This window comes from Myotis brandtii, unplaced genomic scaffold (assembly GCF_000412655.1).
Source record: "Myotis brandtii unplaced genomic scaffold, ASM41265v1 scaffold686, whole genome shotgun sequence".
Lineage (NCBI taxonomy): Eukaryota > Metazoa > Chordata > Mammalia > Chiroptera > Vespertilionidae > Myotis > Myotis brandtii.
The window spans coordinates 4,156,960-4,177,992 of NW_005370683.1; the positions used below are offsets into that span (position 1 = coordinate 4,156,960).

Genomic DNA, 21,033 nt, shown 5'->3' on the forward strand with positions numbered 1-21,033 from the left:
CTCCTCCTCCGCCGGCTCAGCTGGGCAGGGTCGGTCCGGCCGGTCCCCGCGCTCCACGCTCGAACAGGTAAGGGGCTCAGGCTGTGTGCGCCTCCTTCCCCGCAGGTGGTCGGAGATCCGCTCCGGCCGCCGACCCTCTGCCCACGGGTTGTTAGGGGCCGTTTCAAGTCGCCTTGTCTTCCAAGTGAGAAAAGTTGGAGAGGAAGTAGGGTGCGTGAGCAGAGCTTGCTCCACAGTGAACACAGGGGTGGGTGCCCAGGCATCAGAAAGTGCGGCGCACCCGAGAGGAACCCGGGCGAGGAAGGGCCTCGCCCAGCGGCCCGGGGGCTGGGCCGGATCCCCGCTCCCCACCCCCCGGGGATGTGTTCCGAGAACCCGGCTAGGAAACCTCTTCCCCTGAGAACCAGGAAGTGAGGCCAGCACCCGGCAGAGATGCTCGGGAAGTGCAAAGCATTTTGCTTCTCCAGGAGAGTCGAATTAGCTCGTTTCTCCTGTTTCCAAGCTCCCAGGAAATTAGACAGTCGAGAGGGGTTGTGGGGATCAGGTAAGTGCAATGTCAGACTGGCAAAGTGTACCTGATAAAACAAGGCTGACCGCATCTGAAAAGCTTAGCCATATCCTCAAACCTCTCATTCCTGCTCTCCATAGACCCTCACCACCATGCTGAAAACTGAGCTTAAATACAGCTCTGTACATTTATTTTTTTTAATGTGATATAACAATAACTTCTGCCATAAAATAATTATCCCTGCATTTTTTTGATCACCTGTTATTGACAGGACTAGGTCCTTGACGTTTATTGATTTTAAAGCTAATAGCAACTCTTAGGTATTACCATCTCTGTTTTGCAGATGAAGAAACCAAGGCCCAGTGAATTGAGTTATTGCGCTGGTCACAGCTGGTTTGTGGAAGAGCTATATTGGAACCCAGGCCCATGCAACCTCAAAATCCATCTTCCCTCCACCTCTCAACACTCTCTTCCTCTGACCAGAGTGCTAATGAAGCACAGTCTGAATTAATTCATTTGACAAGAATTTTTTTAATCCTATTTGGGGCACAGTCCATTGTCTGTTTCAGAAGGTGCATATGAGTGGGAAGGCTTTGGGTTCCACAAGCTGACACTGGTTTTAGTATATTTCTCAATGATCAGTTTACCTTGTATTCTTGGCTAAGTTGTCTTGTTTGAAAATGTGAATGATGTTCCTTTACCATGAAAATCAATGGTATGGGAAAATAGTCATGGAGATATTTATTTATTTATTTATTTATTTATTTATAAGCAATATGTCCCATTGCACTTCCATTACTCTTAAGTACACTAAAGTAAAATCTTGAACACTTTGAAAGAGGTTATATTTAAAAAACTTATTTTTGCACAGATCACTTATTTTCAATATTGGTGATGCAGTTAAGCAAATGAAAGAACCACCAGAAAGTTCATTTTCAAGAGATAACCACAGTTAACATTTTGGTGCATATTCTTCCAAATATGTGTTAGGGGTGATATATGAATGTATATTTAAAGAAAAATTTTAAATTTTGAGATTTAAAACTTTAAGATATATATATGTGTGAAGGGCTTGTTAGAAAGCCTTCCTTTTTCTGGCATCCCTATGCCATCACCTCTGCTAGAAATCTGGGTGCTGTAGGGCTGATTTTAAGATAGACTGTTTTTATTCTCAATTCCCTGTGTCTTAGCTCTAGCTTTTAGGATTACTAAGCAGTTCTACTTTTATGAGCTTTGTCAGTCACACAGTAGAAATCTGAATAAATAAGAAAAAATAATGTATATAGAGCAACTGCAAAATCTATAGGCTTTTAGCATTTCTTAATTTTAAAAAAATCAGTCTTCCTCTCATTTAACACAAATATTGTGAGTAGCTGCTAAAGTTGAATTTTGTTGGATCTCTGTCCAGAGAGCAGATTGTATAGGAGATAAGGTAGACAGATCTATAATAATAAAAGCATAATATGCTAATTAGACCAGATAGCCAAATGACCTTCCAGAAGTCCTTCCGGACGAAGCCGCAGTGGCGGGGCCGAGGCAGAGGCAGTTAGGGGCAATGAAGCAGGCAGGCGAGTGGTTAAGGGTGATTAGGCAGGCAGGCAGAATGGTTAGGGGTGATCAGGTAGGCAGGCGAGTGGTTAGGGGCAGGCAGGCAAGTGGTTAGGGGTAATTAGGCAGGCAGGCAAGGGCAGTTAGGGGCAATCAGGCAGGCAGGCAAGTGGTTAGGGGTGGTCAGGCAGGCAGGAGAGTGGTTAGGGGCAATCAGGCAGGCAGGCAGGCCAGTGGTTAGGAGCCAGTGGTCCTGGATTGGAGGATCGGGCCTAAACTGGCAGTCGGACATCCCCGGAGGGGTCCCAGATTGTGAGAGGATGCAGGCCGGGCTGAGAGACACCCCCTCCCCATGCATGAATTTCATGCACCAGGCCTCTAGTAAACAATAAGTTATGATAACTGTTTTAATAGAAAAACAACCAGGTGACAGTTTGAAGCAAAAGACATTAGGGAAAGTCATAGTTCCTTTTGCGTTGGACTTGATGGGATAGTAGACACTTACCAGGTGGCCCTCAAGGTGCTGGGGCAATTCTTTCAGTTAGCTCTAGATGACCTTACCTCCTGCTTCACAGAAAAAATAACGATGTGTGGGAATTCTTTCTCTCCCTTCAAATACATCTGTACTCAAACCTCTGCTTCCCTCTTGCTAGATTCAGAAGAGGTTTCCTTCTGTTCAAGGCTGACCTCTTAACCTATACTCTACTCACTATCCCCTTTGTATCTTCATCCAAGGTTTAAGTCTTGAAGCAAATATTAAGTCAGCAGTTCTCAGGGTATGGTTGGGGTCTCTCAGTCTCTTTCAGGAAGTTCATAAGATCAAAGTCACATTCAGAGTGAAAGATTCATTCAGAGTGCTATGGATTTTTGTGTGTGATATATAGATGATATATATTGTTGACACTATTACAGATTTCCACCACCACCACCCGTCCCACCTCCACACAGTCCCTCCACCCCACCCCCACCTCGGGCCTTCACCACACTATTGTCTGTGTGCACATGGGCTATACATATATGTTCTCTGGCTAATCTCTTCACCTTCTTTCATCCAGTTCCCCCCACCCTCCTCCCCTCTGCCATCTGTCAGTCTGTTCCATGTATCCATGCCTCTGTTTCTATTTTGTTCATTAGATTCCACATATAAGTGAGATCATATGGTATTTGTCTTTCTCTGACTGCCTTATTTCACTTAACATAATAATCTAACAAAAAAATAAGTATAATTGTGATTCGTTCCTACCAGACGGCTATTGTGTTGGCTGTTGTCATTTTTCTATTTGACAATCTAAGGGTAAAGCGGTCAGTGCCCCTGACTAGTCAGGTATTCCACGTTTTAAACCAGGGGTCCTCAAACTACGGCCTGCGGGCCACATGCAAATACAAATACTGTATTTGTTCCTGTTTTGTTTTTTTACGTCAAAATAAGATATGTGCAGTGTGCATAGGAATTTGTTCATAGTTTTTTTTTTTAAACTATAGTCCGGCCCTCCAACGGTCTGAGGGACAGTGAACTGGCCTCCCGTTTAAAAAGTTTGAGGACCCCTGTTTTAAACATTCTTGCGGCACACCAGTTGAAAATTGCTGTACTTGGCAATAGGAGCTACAGAGAAGAGAAAATCTTTGTTTTCAAGTTTTTCAGTCTAGCAAGGGATAAAACAATTATGAGGGATAAATGTTGTAATAGGTGTGTGCAGAGTGTGACGGGACCCAGAGAAGGAGCATCAAGCTGAGCCAGTCTGAAGGAGCTGTCTTAAGACAGATTTGGGTGAGGTGGGAGGAGAGAAGAATGAGTGGAAAGGATTAAGGATAATTCGCCCCCATCAAAAAAAAAAAAAAATTCCAGGCATCAGTAATAGCACAGGAGGGCATGGTTAGGCTCAGGCAAGGAGTTTGCTATGGCTGGATCATAGGATACATGCCATTAAGTAATGAGAGATGAGGTTAGAGAGGCAGGCAGGGCCAAATCATCATGTGCCTTACATACTATGACAGGAGTTTAAACTTTGTACTGAAAGGTACAGGGGAGCCATTTCAGAGTTTTCAGGAAAGGTATTATGTGATCTTACTTGGTTAAGTGGATTCCTCTAAAATGAAAAATTGAAGGGAGATCAGTTTGAAAACTTTGTAATAATCTAGGAGAAATGAAAACCTGGAAACAATATACAATCAAGGAATGGAGAAGATAAAGATTAAAAGATTTAGGAGACCAAATCAAAACAATTGAATGAAAGATGCCATAGAAGAGAGAAAGAAGAGTGAGGGAAGCAAAGAAGCTGATTCCTGGCTTTTTTGGCTTGGCCAATTAGGTAGATGGAGGAAATAAGTTCTGGTCACATTAAATGTAAATACCTACCTCTGTCATCATCTAGGGGAGATGGCACTAAGTAGATATATGGTCCAGAACTTAGGAGAGAGATTTAGGTAAAGAATGTTTACTATATGAGCATTCTCACATATTAGTATATGAATAGAAGGTTGAAGTAACAAGTATATATTAGTGAATAAAATGACCAAGGTCCCTGAACTCATGGAACTTATAGTCTAATGGTGGTGACAGCCAGAAAAAAACAACTAAACAAGTAAATATATGATTACAAATAAATTGTGCAGTGATGAAAGATAATTAGGCTGAAGGCAGACAGACCTACTTAGATATTGTGGTCAAAGAAGGCAAAAGAGAAGAAAATGCTAATATAGAGGCCTAGGATATTGGGAGGCTTTTTGCTTATAGATTCTGGATTTTGTACCCCATGAATATATTCTTTATTCCAAATATTAATTGTATGGCATCTTAAAAAATATATAGGGGAGGAGAATAATTGGCAGAAGAATATCTATGTGTCTTGATTAATTAGAAGGAAAGGTAATCACCTACTGAGAATGAGGGCCATGGCGATAAAATAAAACCACATATAGAGAAGTAAAGGTGTGAAATAGTTCGCTAAGGACAATGAGTGAAGACAAGTAAAAGGATTAATGGGTGTGTTGAAGGCCCGATGGAAAAGGGGTCCCCGTAAATTTGTATTCACACCAATATGCTCAGTTGTCATCTGGTTCTCTAGCTGTATTCAGCAGCACGGGTGTACAAGTAAAATGGTGAGATTTATCCCTAGCTGCAGCTCTCCAAGGTGGAATAGCAGAAGAAAAAGGGGGCAGAGGAAATAAAGGTTCTGCCTAGAGTAGTTAAGGTGGTAAGCCATAGGGTTTGGCTTAGTAGGGAATGAATTGTGATCAGATAGAGCTGATGGACTCAAAAAAGGTGGAGGCGTACCGGGAAGAGCATGTTATGTAAAATGTTGGTGGATAGACCATATCTTTTAATGCTACACAAATTATTTCAGGAAATTTATATTTCTTCTACCAAAGGGTATTGCATAAATATTTAATAGAAATAAACACTGACTGGTAAACCTATTTTAAATTGAAAAATAAATCTCTTTTATTAATAGATTTCATTCCTGAATTTGTTCACAGTATTTTTTTCTGAAAAAAGTAAACTTTTTGCTCCTTTGTGTAAATTTCATTCAGAAAATGTCAGTATCAGGGGAAAAAAATAATTTCTTAATTGATATTATAGGTAGAGAAAAAAAGCAAGTCCAGAGGATAGACAAATAAACCACAATTTTAATTTATTCTTTAGATATCAACTATAGTTGACCCTTGAACAATGCAGGGATTGGGGCGCCGACCCCCACGCAGTTTAAAATCCTCGTGTAATATTTTACTTTCTGCAAGTTTAACTACTAATAACCTGTTGACTGGAAGTCTTAAAGATAACATAAATAGTCAATTAACACATATTTTGTATGATACATTTTTGTGTTAGATACTGTATTCTTACAACAAAGTAAGCTAGAGAAAAGAAAATGTTACTAAGGCAATCATAAGGAAGAGAAAATACGTTTATAGTGTTTATGGAAAAATACCTATATATATAAAAGCCTAAGTGACCAACCATTTGACCGGTAGCTATGACGCGCACTGGCCACCAAGGGGCAGACGTTCAATCCACAGGCATGGACACATGGAACAGACTGATGAATCCCAGAGGGAAGGGGGGAGGGCGGGAAGAGATTAATTAAAGATCTTATATGCATACTAGAGGCACGGTGCACGGATTCGTGACCAGTGGGGTCCCTCAGCCTGGCCTGCACCTTCTCGCAATCTGGGACCCCTTGGAGGATGTTGGACTTCTGGTTTCAGCCCAATTCCTGCAGGTCAGGCCAAGGGACCCCACTGGTGCCTCTAGTCTACATATAAGTGGACCTGCACAGCTTAAACCCCTGTTGTTCAAGCATCAACTGTAGTTGACTTTGGACTATTCCTTTGTTATAGTGTATGTAATCAGTTGCCAACAATTCATATGTTATAGCAAAGTGAAATATAAGCTTATAAATATCATCACTAAAACTACTGTAACATTTTAATGAGAATTTTTTCTATTATAGGAATAGGAGATGAACAAACCAATAACACCATCAACATATGTACGCTGCCTCAATGTTGGACTAATTAGAAAGCTGTCAGATTTTATTGATCCTCAAGAAGGATGGAAGAAGTTAGCAGTAGCTATTAAAAAACCATCTGGTGATGATAGATACAATCAGTTTCACATAAGGTAATGTATAAAATTCTTTTCCTTTTTAAATTATTATATCACAATCTAGAATGACTAATAGGTATAAATGCTGTCTAATATTGCAGTTCAGAAAATAAACCTCTCCCCAGTGGAGATAATGGTAATAAGCACCCCCTCCTTGTTTTGCTTCATTCAGCTAGGCTAATATTGTGATCTTGCAAATAGGTTTTTGGATTAGAATCCAGATTCCCACTTTTATTTTGGTTCTGTTTGGCAAGCCGAGGAGTATAGTTCAGTCTGCTTCCGTCATTTCCAGTTTGAAGTAACAAAAATATTGTAAGAATTGCTAGCACAATTCTGGAACCTAAACTTCTATGTGTATGAATCTCCAATTCACTTTAGCAGTGTATTTTGGGATTTCAAATGGGCATTTCCTAGTTGCTCATAAATGTATACATCTATGAACAGAACTTTTATTTCTTAGCTAGAATTTCTCAACACTATCTTCAGATAATTTCTATTCTTTCTCTCTATTCATCTCTGCTTAATTTAGTATAGAATATAAATACAGATTTATTGTGGTCAGTTATTTCAGCTCAAACCTATATCAAAATCTGTCTTTAGAAACAAGTGGAAAAGAAATATTGCCCTGGCCAGTGTGCTAAGTGGTTAGAGCATCACCCGAGCACCAAAGGGTCACGGTTTCAATTTCCAGTCAAGGGCATGTCCTGGTTTGCAGGTTTGATCCTCTCAGGCACATGGATGCATGGGAGACAACTGATATCTCTCTCTCTCTCTCTCTCTCTCTCTCTCTCCCCTTCCCTGCCCTCCTTCCCTCCCTCCCTCCTCCTTTACTTCCACTCTCTCTAAAAATCCACGGGAAAAATATCCTTGGATGAGGATTAACAAAAAAGGAGGAAAAGAAATGTATTTGTGATTTTCAGTATTTACCTAATAAAGAACCTAAAACCATGGCTCCCTTCCAGGAAATGTTTCCTCATATGAAGGATGAACATCTTAAATTACTTAGAAAAAGCTTCAGTTCAGAGCTTGCCAGCCTATTTTTTAAGATATTTTATTGACATTACTATTAAAATCTTTGGAAGATGAGACAGTGGTGGTGGGAGAAAAAGCCCTTCTTTGCAGAATAATGGCAGCAAACAATTATTGAAAGAATGATAGAATTAGAAAGTTATTGATTTACAACTACCATTGAGTAATTAATTCATACAAGGCTCCTCAGTGACTGCTAAAAAAAACCACAAAGTGAAAGGTTATTGATGAGCAAGACTGCACAAGATTTGAAATTATTATCCACAGTTTACTTATGAATTATGAAGGAAAAATAGAGAAATTTCTCTATAAAAAGAGAAAAAAATCTGAAGCATTCTTTCTTAACCAAGGAATCAAACTTTGCGTCACCAGTAATGGTACAGACTGCCATTATGTGCCTCCAAATGTAACACACACACACACAGAGAGAGAGAGAGAGAGAGAGAGAGAGAGAGAGAGAGAGAGAAAGAGAGAGAGAGAGAGAGAGAGAAGAGAGATGGAGAGAGATGGAGAGAATGCGTGCAAGAGCACAAACATGGCAACATGTTATCAATTGGTCATTTGGTGAAACTACATGAAGGGTAAATGGTTGTTCATGGTATTACCTTATTTGGAATTTTTCAAAAAGAGAGAAAAGTTTTTAAGTGTTACTTTTCAAAATTAGTTTTTAAAGAAGTGGGAATGCAAAACTTATGTTTTTAAAATTTAATTGAAATATAGTAAAGATCAAAGGAATACTTCTCCAAGTTTATGTATATTCTATTTCTTTAAGCAGGTTTGTTAAAAATCACTTGACTAGCAGAGTTAATATATCATGTAGGGAAGTAATAGAGCTTTGTAGGTTGAAAGCACACTCCTATGTCAAGTGAAATCGGAATTTGGATCTTAATTTAGATACAGCTTATTGGCTGTGTGGCTATGAGCTGCTTACTTTACCTCTCCATGCCTGGCTTTCTCATTAGTAAATTAGTATGATATTCATAGTGTCTTTCAGAATAAAATGGGTCATAGTGTACGTCCTGTAGTCCACTGAGCAAATACTCAGTAAGTGTTAACATATTATCACCTTCACCATCTTTTTTCCTTCTGCTTATTCTTTCCTATTTTCTGTAATTCTTGCTGGTTTTCATTTTTTTTAATATATTGTAATTGATTTCAGAGAGGAAGGGAGAGGGAGAGAGAGATAGAAACATCAATGAGAGAGAATCACCGATCAGCTGCTTCCTGCACGCCCCTTACTGGGGATCTAGCCCGCAACCCAGGCATGTGCCCTTGACTGGAATAGAACCCAGGACCCTTCATTCCACAGGCTGACACTCTAGCCACTGAGAAAAACCAGCTAGGGTCTAGCTGGTTTTCTTATTGTCCCTTTTTTTTTTAACATTATATGCAGTGCTGTCAGAGAGCAGAACAGGGGGATTAATTCCTATTTTCATGTTAACTCCCTTTACATACTAATTTTGTTTCTTTGTTGCTTTTAAGGAGATTTGAAGCATTACTTCAAACTGGAAAAAGTCCCACCAGTGAATTACTGTTTGACTGGGGCACTACAAATTGCACAGTTGGTGATCTTGTGGATCTTTTGATCCAAAATGAGTTTTTTGCCCCTGCGAGTCTTTTGCTACCAGGTAAACTGAGTGTGGCTAGGGCATCAGCAATGAGGGTGGAAAGACAAGTGGCAGAAGTAGGACCATTTCTTCTTACTCTGACTTTTTTCTCATAGCAGATGAACCTGACCTTTGAGGCTCCTTTTCATTCTTTCAACTGTCCCCAACTCTTAACAAGCACCCCAGACATAGGGCACTGCAGACTTGCTTGCTGTTAAAGAGATGGAGGCTTCATGATTGAGTCTGATCCCGCCATTAAAGTAAGGTAGTTTGGTGCCAGTAGGAAGTTTAGAAGGATGGGAATTAGATATTATTTGGGGGATTTTTTTTTTTTAGCTCTTATTTTTTTTCACCCTCCACTTCCACGCCAATAGGACTCTGTGGTCATGATTTCTTTACACTATATTCTGGTGGGTTAGTGTCTTGTTGCCTTCCTCATAACTTTACCTTTTCCCTTTGTGTCATTTACACCAGTGGTTCTCAGTGTACATAAGAATCATCTGGGGTTTCTGTAAATGGGTAGCTTTCTGGGCTCTATTATAGACAACATTATTGGAATTCTGGAATTGGGTTCAAGTACTTCAGAGCTTCTGATGCAGGTGGCTCATAGGCCATTTTTTAAAACACTGCCTTACCTATCTTTACCAAAACAAAATTCTTACTAGGTAGCTTCTTGTGTGTGCTGTGAGAATATGGGGCTAATGTTGAAACTGGAATGATGTTAAATGAACCAAGTCCTAGATTAACTTTTTCACTATTTCTGCGGAAGGACAACTTGTGTCTTACTTCATTTGGCAGATGCTGTTCCCAAAACTGTTAAAATACTGCCTTGTAAAGAAGCTGTAACAGTCGAGCAGAATCAGATGCCTCGCTATGATAAAGACAGGTCATTTGTGATACCTGTGCGGAATCCTGAACAAAATCATATGCCACCTGACTCCTCAAGTACAGAAAGTTTAGAAGTTAGTGATACGCGTAAGTAACATTTGCAGTGCATTCCACTAGGGCAACGATCTTTAACCAATGCGCTGAAAGAATTTTTAAAACATGCAGTACTTGACTATTTAGTCAGAGGCATTAACCTCTTTTCCCTTACATTGTCAAATTTAAAAAATGACAACAGCTAATACAACAATAGCCATATGGTGTGAATAAATCAAAAGTATACCTATTTTGCCTGGCCAGTGTTGCTCGCTCAAGGGTTGGGTGTCGAACCATGAAACACAAGGTCACCAGTTCTATTGCTGGTCAGGGCACATGCCCGGGGTTGTGGGCTCAATCCCCAGTAGGGGGCGTGCAGGAGACAATTGATTGATGTTCCTCTCTCATCAATGTTTCTATCTCTATCCCTCTCTGTCTCTCTCTAAAAAAATAAATATAAAACATAAAAAATTATACCTATTTTTTTGTCAGAATGGCAAACTTTTGTATTTTGCAGAATTTTATTAATTAGGTTATGTGTGCCGTGAGGTGAACAAGGTTGAAAATTGCTAAACTGGTGGCTTGTCATTAAGACCATTACTACTGCCCTAACCGGTTTGGCTCAGTGGATAGAGCGTCGGCCTGCGGACTGAAGGGTCCCGGGTTCGATTCCGGTCAAGGGCATGTACCTTGGTTGCGGGCAACATCCCCAGTAGGGGGTGTGCAGGAGGCAGCTGATCGATGTTTCTCTCTCATCGATGTTTCTGACTCTCTATCCCTCTCCCTTCCTCTCTGTAAAAAAAATCAATAAAATATATTTTTTAAAGACCATTACTACTAAAGACAAATTCCTCCTTTTGTTTGTGCACACTGGCAAAAGCTCTTTTGTGGTTTTTCCCCCTCCTGACTTACTAAGCACCATCTTCATTGTATAAGTCACCATGTTATCAGTGAGTAGAGGCCATAAGTAAATATTTACCTAACTTGAAAGGTTTATTTTATGAAGAAAACAAGTGACTAAAACTTTTATTTAAAAATTGTTTTGTTCCCTAACTGGTTTGGCTCAGTGGATAGAGCGTCGGCCTGCGGACTGAAAGGTCCTGGGTTCGATTCCGGTCAAGGGCATGTACCTTGGTTGCGGGCACAACCCCAGTGGGAGATGTACAGGAGGCAGCTGATCGATGTTTCTCTCTCATCAATGTTTCTAACTCTCTATCCCTCTCCCTTCCTCTCTGTAAAAAAATCAATAAAACATATTTTAAAAAATAAAAATAAAAATTGTTTTGCTGTCCTCATTGTGCCTAATCCAGAGTAATAAATATTAAAATATAAAATACTTAAATTGATAAAATACTGGAATTACTAAAACCACTTTTTTACTGAAGCACTTTCCCCCTTTATTGACATTATAGGTTTTCACAGTTTTTCATTTTATGAATTGAAGGATGTCACAAATAACTTTGATGAACGCCCCATTTCTGTCGGTGGCAACAAAATGGGAGAGGGCGGATTCGGAGTTGTTTATAAAGGCTGCGTGAACAACAGGACTGTGGCTGTGAAGAGGCTTGCAGCAGTAAGTTTGGTTTCCAGGGATAAAAAGATTTAAAGGAAGAGTTACTTCCCAGTGTGCTATAGAATAAGTTTTAAATTAATCTTTAGGAAATATATTATTTGAGTGCATATTTTCTTTAAATAAACATCATTCTAAGCTGGTAGTCCTTAACATTTAAAAATCTGTTGAAAGCTCTGGGTCCTGTCTCTACCCAAAATGTAGTTATGCACACATACACAGCATTATTCATACAGTTATGGGAGAGTCACAGAATAAAGTTGAGAACCCCTGTTTCACACACTGCTTCATGCATAATGAAGATTAAAATAAGATACTAAGAACATTTTATAAAAATAACTTTCTTGTACTTTCTCATTTAAAAATAAAGTTTATGAAATGTACATTAAAAAATGCAAAATTTCTTTTCTATATCCTTTGTTCCCATTTCTGTTAGGGTATTCATCTTTTACTTATTGATTTGTTATATTCTAGATTTGTTGTTATATTTTTAAAAATATCAATATAGTACATATTTATATGACAAAGAGAGTCACCCTGTTATATATACTAAAAAAAGCTCTTTTGCAGGTTTTATTTTTCTTTTTGCCTTTAAATTCACATATTTTCTGCTCCACAGAATTTTTTTCAAAATGTTTATGCAGTAAAGTCTCATATAATTTTTTTTCACTCCCACAATAACTCAGTGAGGTGTATATGTTTACATGGTTTATAAGATTCTTTTCCTTCCACTAACCAGCCATGGAACCTTGAGCAAATCACTAATATTTCTAGTTCTCAGATGTTCTATAAAATGGGGAGAATAATGCCTTGCTATTTTAAGGAAAGCAGTATCAGCCAATTGATCTCTTTAGCCATGTTCTAGCATTAGGAGCCTTAGGGTTATTGTATTGTGTTATATTGTATATTATTTTTTCAGGTGGTTGACATTAGTACTGAAGAACTGAAACAACAGTTTGATCAAGAAATAAAAGTAATGGCAAAGTAAGTTTATTTGGTGGTGTGGTGTCGTGGAAAAGAGCATGGCAAGGAATGAGGGATCTGGTTTCTTACCCCAAGGGTACTATGAACAAGTGATATTTGCACATATATACAAATGAAATAAAGGATTTAGATTAGAGCAATTTAAAAATTTTTGACTACAATTCCATAACTACTCATACCCATATGCCTGTAGATTAAACAGCAGTCATTATTTTAAATCATAGCAAAGTTACATAGACTTTCAACTTCCTTCCATTATCATGTTTTCTGCTCCCAGGATTTATGAGAGATAAATTGTAGATATAAAAAAAAAAGTATAGTATAATGGGCTCTTAGATATAAGTTAACACCCATAAACCAGGAAAGTGTTATAAACCAGAGTGCTTTGAAGGCCTTGACCCAGTATGCATGAACATTGTTGAGCATCATCAGGAAAAGTAACAGAAACAAATTAGGAAATTTATTCTAATAATTGTAATAATGGATACTTGAGTTTACATAGTGTACAAGACACTGTACAGTATATTTTATGTGCATTGTCTCATTTAATCCTAACAATAATTGTTATAACCTCCCTCCCAACATTTTTTTTCCCCACTGAGATTTAGAAAGGTCACATAGCCAATAAATATTAGAGCTGGGTTTCAAATACAGATCTGTCTGATTCCAGAGCTTGAGCTTTTGATATGAATTTTGTTAGACCCATTGCTATAAATCACCAATTCTAGTTGCTTAACCTCAAGAAAGAAATAATAGACTGGAATTAATTTATTTACAGTAAAAATAATGCATAGTGATAAGAAAAATTAAAACACTTTTACAATTTGTTCTCATTTCTACCCCACTCTCCAATCCTAAAGTAACTTGTTCAAAGTAGGTAATCTGAGAAATATAGGAAAATATTTTTAAAATAATAAAAATCACCTCTTGATTATATCACTCAGAGATAACCACTGCTAATATTTGATGTACTTTCTTCATGATATCTGCATAGCATTTCCCCAAGTCATTAAAAATAATTTTAAAACATTTTAAATTATTGTATAAAATTCTGTCATATATGAGGATTATGTTTTGTTTAATCATTGCCCTAGTAGGTTTGTTTCTGATTTTCAATATCACGAATTAAAGCTCCTTTAAATCTCTTTATACATAAGTCTTTAAGTGCAACTCTGCTTATTTCATCAGGATAGAGTTTTAGAAGAATTATAGTTCAGAATGCATGAACTTTTTAAAGAATTTCCAAGTATATGTACAAATGGCCTTATATATAAGTTATGGTAATTAATTCTCTTATCATCAATGTATTACAATTTCAAACGTCACTGCTACCTCACCACCATTGAATATTATTACTATTTTTTAGTAAGTACCAATCTCTGAACCTTACTAGCAGAATAACCTTAGCCACATTTCTTAACTCTCTATCCATTAGTTTTCTCATCTATAAAATGGAATAATGTTAGTTCCTTCTTCATTATTTTGTTGTAAAGAATAAATAAACAAAGCAGGGAAATTATTTACTATAGTGCCTTATATACAGTATAAACTCAGCAAATGTTATCTACTCATTTCTAAAATGTGCTAATTTGCTGGAACATGGAGAATTTGTCATTTTAATTTTCACTTTATAAAATATTTTTGAGGATAGACTGATTTCAAATCAAACTCTGATTTGAAATAACGAAATGCTAGAATTATAGATCATTTTGAATGAACAAATGAGTAAGCAAAGGATGGAGTATTTATCATGCTCTAGGTACCTGTCAAGGCTCTCATATATTTGCTCATTTAATTCTCACAGCATCCATGTTACATAGGTATTATTATCCACTTTTAGCAGGCAAATTTGCTGAGGCTTGGTGAGTTGTTAATTTGCTATAGTTCACATATCCAGGAGGTGGCAGAGCTGGACTTCAAACTTAGCACTGAACACAGCCCAGTTTTCTTTCTGCTGTATCACATGTCTGCAGTTTTGTTATACTTAGCTCTCTTAGTTTTTTTTTATTCTCACATATATAAAGAAACTCAAGTTAGTTTATAAATAATCAGATATGATGAAATAGACAAATGTGTAGATTAGATGTGAGTAAAGATCAGATGTCTATAAATCAGTGCTTTGGATGTGTTAGAGCATTCTTGAAAGGGTTTTATACAGGTTTCAACGGACTTCTTGAAATCTTAATCGTGCTATAATTGAAATTGTGCTAAACAAAAGTAAACATTAGCCTAGTCCTTAACCAAACTATCACTAGTTCCAGTGGTCTGAATTATTGAGCTTTTACTATAAAATAGAAAGAGGTTTTGCTTCTAAGTTGATAAATATTGACTAAAAGGGGAAGTGTTTACAGAAGATTATCAAGTTATAAGAAACATATATAAGCATATATCATATGATATTAAGCATATATTTTATTGATCTTTTTTCTATTAAAGCTCTAAACTAAATAACTTCCAACCTACAGCTGAATATATGTGTGTATCATAATAATTTTGAGTGAAAAATTATTTGTCACAGGTGCCAACATGAAAATTTAGTAGAACTACTTGGTTTCTCAAGTGATGGAGATGACCTCTGCTTAGTATATGTTTACATGCCTAACGGTTCATTGCTAGACAGACTGTCTTGCTTGGTAAGATATTTGTTTATCAGATTTTTGGCTTTCTGTTTCTTTGTTGGATATTAATATTCATCTTGTGACAGGATCACTTAAACTGCATCAATCTTAATATTTTTCCCGCTCTATGAAAATTATACATTTGATATGCAAAAAACTGGGGTTGTCATTCTATTAGGTGATCATCTAAAATGTAAAATATTAGTCAAGACTGGACTTTGAAGATGCTATTACATATTTTTATTGTCAAATGAGAAATGCTAACCCCTGTTTAAAAGTTGCTTAGGAACATTTTCTGTTATGTATTTACTGTAGGTATTTTTATCCTCCTAATTTTTGAATTGGTTTGTTTCTTACTTCACAAGGATGATACTCCACCACTTTCTTGGCACATGAGATGCAGGATTTCTCAGGGTGCAGCTAATGGCATCAGTTTTTTACATGAAAACCATCAAATTCATAGAGATATTAAAAGGTAAATGCTACTTTTGGAAAAACCATCTTTAAAGAATAATTTGCCCTCCCTCTTTCTGTTCACTATGCACATGCATGTCTTAATCTAGAGCACTCCCAGATTATAGATGTCCTTTTTCTCCCCAGTGTTCTGCATTTATTTAGACCCTGGCTATCTATCATTGACTTTATTACAAACCCTTCTAATCAGCCTTTAACCTGTCTGTACCAGTACTTACCTATTCACTACTGCATTGCCAGGTTATGGCCTGAAAAATCAAGCCTGCATACCAGTTTATTGAAATTGGTCATGTGTTTTTTATCACTATTACATGGTGCTCCATTTGCCTGAAATGCCTTTCTTTCTCTCATTTAACCATCAACTTCTAATAATTATTCAAGACTAAGCACATTTTTCCTGGGAATTTTCTCCAGTTCTTTTATTCATATAGTTGTTCTATCTGCATTTTGTATCTAATATCACCATTATAGTGTATTTACTGGATTTTTAAAAATTATGCATGGCCATAGCCAGGTGACTCACTTGGTTGGAGCGTCCTCCCATACATCAAAATGTGGATTTGATTCCCCGTCAGAGCACATACCTCGGTTGTGGGTTCGATCCCCAGTTGGGTCATGTCAGGGAGGCAACCAATCAATGTTTCTCTCTCACATTGATGTTTCTCTTAAAAATATATCATCAGGTGAGGATTAAAAAAATATTTATGCATATACCTTTGTCACAGACAAGATTTGAAGATTTCCTCCATGTCCAGCACTGAGCTTAAATACTATAATATATAGGGAGTCCTCAGTAAGTTTTGTGGAATGAAAGTATGAGTGTATGAGTGAATGCATATAATGAATGAAGGACGATCTTTTAGCTGTATTCTTTCTTCTTTGAAAGATTTCAGATAGTACAAAAAAAGAAAAAAGAAATGAAAAATTGAGATACTTGGGTTGGAAATTTGTTCTTAAATGAATTTAGAAATGTTACAAAAGGAGTTAAGAATGGTGCTTTGGCAGACCTTAAGGGAAGTGACCCTGTGATAAATTATTTGTAAAATAATGAAAATATCTCTCACTAATGTGAACAGCATTATTTCAATTTTATTTTCTTAATTTTTTCTTAAGAAACAGAAGGGAATATAAGACAGTTATTTCTTTTTAGCTTTAATCTGAAATCTAGGTTTATTTACACAGACTTCAGGCTTTTATGATGTATATTATAACATGGTATACCCTGTAAATACATACATACATACATATATTCATACAGCTATTTAAGAAACCATTTAACTTGCCTGAAAAGGACCTGGAGAGTATTATGCTAAGTGAGGTAAACCAGTCAGAGAAAGACAAATATTATATGATCTCACTAATATGTGGAATCTAATGGACAAAATAAACTGAGGAACAAAATGAAACCAGAAGCAGGGATACATGGGACAGACTGGCAGGTGCCTGAGGTGGAGGAAGGGGTGGGGGGTGACTGGATAAAGAAGGTGAATGGATTAGCTAAAAAACATATATGCATACCCCATGGTCATGGACAATAGTGTGGTAAAGACCAAGGGAGGTGGATGTGGAGGTGACTGGAGGTGAGCGAAGGGAGGATATCTGCAATAGTCAACATTAAATATTTTTAATAAATTTTTTTCTCTGCAAATTTTACATTTTTTTCAGTGCAAATATCTTACTAGATGGAGACTTTACAGCCAAAATATCTGACTTTGGGCTTGCACGGGCTTCTGAGAAGTTTTCACAGACAGTCATGACTAGCAGAATTGTGGGAACAACAGCTTATATGGCACCTGAGGCTTTGCGAGGAGAAATAACACCCAAATCTGACATTTACAGCTTTGGTGTGGTAAGTTTCATATCTATACTAATAATAGAGGAATATGCAAATTGTCCGAGATGTCGTCACAGTAACAGTAACGACCAAACAGCAGGCTGCTTGGGGCGACAAGGCCAGCGGGGCGGGTGTTAGTGAGGGACGGCAAAATGACTGAACAGCAGGCTGCGTGGGGCGACCAGGCTGGCAGGGGGACAGTTGGGGACAACCAGGCCTGCAGGGGAGGGCAGTTGGGGGTGATCAGGCTGGCAGGGGAGCAGTTAGGCATCAATCAGGCCGGCAGGGGAGCCGGTTAGGGGGTGATCAGGCTGGCAGGCAGAAGTGGTTAGGGGCAGGCAGGCAGGCAGGCAGGCAGGTGAGCGGTTAGGAGCCAGCAGTCCCAGATTGTGAGAGGGATGTCCGACTGCTGGTTTAGGCCCGATCCCAAGGGGTCCCAGATTGGAGAGGGTGTAGCCAGGCTGAGGGATACCCCCTCCCATGCACGAATTTCGTGCGCTGCGCCTCTAGTATATATATATAATCAGTAACAATAATCAATCATTGTGGTAATAATTATGAAATTTAAGTAGAATATTTTGAATACACCTGCCTTGCGTAACTCTCTGTAAACTGTTCACTTTAACCTCTAGTTAAATGAGAAAGTTATAAAAACTTCTCCAACTTCGTAAAGCCTTTATATTGATTTCTGAAATTACTGCAAGAAATTATTTTTGACTACATTATCCTCATGAATTAGTATAAAACTTAAATTAGTGCATAAAATAAATGTCATACAGTATGTAACTTAGTGTCATATTTAAAAATGAAGTATTTTTTAAAAGAAATATGCTTTGGCATTCTTTGATTTGCCAGTCTGTTCCTGATAACTTAAGATGGAGTGAGGAGTGAGTGGGGGTGGTTGGAGAAATTGGGTAATTCACCATTAGATTCCACATATTAGTGAGATCATGTGGTATTTGTCTTTCTCTGACTGGTTTATTTCACTTAGCATAATACTCTCCAGGTTCTTATTTTTCTTATGTGTTTTATATATGGAAATTTAACATCATAGCACTGTGAACTTAAGGTATAGGGCAGTGATGGCGAACCTTTTGAGCTTGGCGTGTCAGCATTTTGAAAAACCCTAACTTAACTCTGGTGCCGTGTCACATATAGAAATTTTTTGATATTTGCAACCATAGTAAAACAAAGACTTATATTTTTGATATTTATTTTATATATTGAAATGCCATTTAACAAAGAAAAATCAACCAAAAAAATGAGTTTGCGTGTCACCTCTGACATGCATGTCATAGGCTCACCATCACTGGTATAGGGTTTGGGATATGCCTAAAGTTTAGAAAATAATATTCTCCTAAGAACCAAAGAAATTTATTCTTATGAAGAATTCCCTGCAAAACAGGGAAAGGTGTGTCCAGAACACATTGAGTGAAGCTGATTGTTTAGTAAGTTGCCAATAGCAAGAACTGCTTGTGGGGATGGGTGGGATCCATGGTGTCAGTGAAGCTTCAAAGGATGGTGAGAAATGACCACAGCTCATGTTCTTTCTGCCTTGATGCCTAAAAGACATAATTCAGTGTGTGAAAATGATTAACCAGATTTCATAATCAAGATTCATAATTCATTCTAGTTTCTATATGTTGCCTGGAATGTGACATTAATGGATTTGTTGTTTTTTATCTTCATAGGTTTTACTAGAAATAATAACTGGACTTCCAGCTGTGGATGAACACCGGGAACCTCAGTTGTTGGTAACTGAAAGATTCATTTTTTTTCTAGTCCTTTTCTCTTTGCATGTATAATCTAAATTTATATGGATAAATTTGGCATCTAGAAATGTCATTTTCTCTTGGCAATTATATGGTGGCATATGGAAAGAGAATCAAATATTCCTAATTTCAGCTCTACCATGAAGTATTTGTGAAGCTTGGAAGAGTCACTTATATATTTTGTATTCTAGTTTCTTTTGTGAGTAAATCAGAATAGAACTATATGATTTCTGATGGCATCTCCAGTATATTTTTAGTTGTTACTTTCAGAGTGATTACTAAGAGTCTTTCAGCTCAAAGGGGAAAAACAACATGGCTTTCATCTATTCAAATTTGTATCAGAATAGAATTTCTAGCAAAAATTCTCTATCCATTTCTATTATGGATTATTTTATTTATAAAGTTATCACAGAAAACATCACCTATGTGTAATATTAGACATTCATTGACAACTACACAAATAGGCTAACTGAATGCTAAAGCTAAGGAAAAATTATGCCATGCCCCCTTTTCCCTATCTAGTAAATTTTAAGAACTTAGAGGCTCTTTTTATAAAACTGAAGATTTATAGAAATATCTGCTTCCATGTATAAGGTTTTCTTAACATTAGTTAAATAACTTCACTGACTTTTCTAATTAACGTGTTCTAATGGGACAAACCAGTGTGACAAATTCAGACAATGTATGTATACCAGTTTATTTTCCCAGAAGGGGATTAGAAAGTCAAAAGGTATACTAATATATGCTCAAGAGCTGAGTACCATACTCTTTTAAGAAAAGCCATGAGCAGTCAATGAAAGAAAAATACCACATGATCAAAAGCATGGATGGAACTGGAGAGCATTATGCTAAGTGAAATAAGCCAGTCAATGAAAGAAAAGCCATGAGTACACGCCAATCAGGAGCGAGTATGCAAATTAACCCAACCAAGATGGCGGTGGCCACGGAGCTGGAGCAAACAGGAGGCTTGGGTTGCTCCCGGCGATGGAGGAAGCCCAGTTTCCCGCCCGCCCTGGCCCACCCTGGCCTCCACTCAAGGCTACAAAGTTTCAATTATAGAAGATAAGTAAATCCCAGATACCTGCTTCCCTCTGCTCAAGGAGGCGCTGAAAATAAAAAAGAGCTGGGAGCTTGGGTCTCCAGGAGCCGTGGCCAGCCTGCAGACAGCCATCAGCCCCTCACCCAGGCTGGCCAGGCACCCCAGTGGGGACCCCCACCCTGAAGGGGGTGTGGCCAGCCTGAAAATGGCCCTCAGCCCCTCATCCAGGCTGGCCACACCCTCATGGGGTGAGGATCCCCGCTGGAGGGCTTGGCCAGCCTGTAAACAGCCATCAGCCCCTCACCCAGGCTGCCAGGCATCCCAGAGGGGACCCCCACCCACTGGCAGTGGTTCTCAACCTTCCTAATGCCATGACCCTTTAATACAGTTTCTCATGTTGTGGTGACCCCCAATTTCATTGTTACAAATTGAACATAATTAAAGCATAGTGATTAATCACAAAAACAATATTTAATTATATATGTGTTTTCCGATGGTCTTAGGCGACCCCTGTGAAAGGGTC

General features: G+C 38.0%; 1 protein-coding gene across 4 annotated transcripts in view; it reads left to right on the plus strand.

Moving 5' to 3' along the window:
* Window positions 1–21,033, plus strand: part of IRAK4 (interleukin-1 receptor-associated kinase 4) — a 26,632-nt gene continuing 5,599 nt past the window's right edge. For 3 of the 4 annotated variants that reach the window (XM_005881700.2, XM_005881701.2, XM_014529576.1), the window contains exons 1-11: window positions 1–67; window positions 852–1,080; window positions 6,508–6,677; window positions 9,174–9,319; window positions 10,097–10,273; window positions 11,632–11,792; window positions 12,709–12,773; window positions 15,292–15,406; window positions 15,757–15,866; window positions 17,531–17,714; window positions 19,391–19,453. In XM_005881700.2, the coding sequence (XP_005881762.1) occupies window positions 6,517–6,677; window positions 9,174–9,319; window positions 10,097–10,273; window positions 11,632–11,792; window positions 12,709–12,773; window positions 15,292–15,406; window positions 15,757–15,866; window positions 17,531–17,714; window positions 19,391–19,453 (1,182 nt within the window). In that variant the 5' untranslated portion in view covers window positions 1–67; window positions 852–1,080; window positions 6,508–6,516. Of the gene's footprint in view, window positions 68–851; window positions 1,081–6,505; window positions 6,678–9,173; window positions 9,320–10,096; window positions 10,274–11,631; window positions 11,793–12,708; window positions 12,774–15,291; window positions 15,407–15,756; window positions 15,867–17,530; window positions 17,715–19,390; window positions 19,454–21,033 lie in introns of those variants that run through there. The other variant, XM_014529578.1, reaches the window with a different exon arrangement.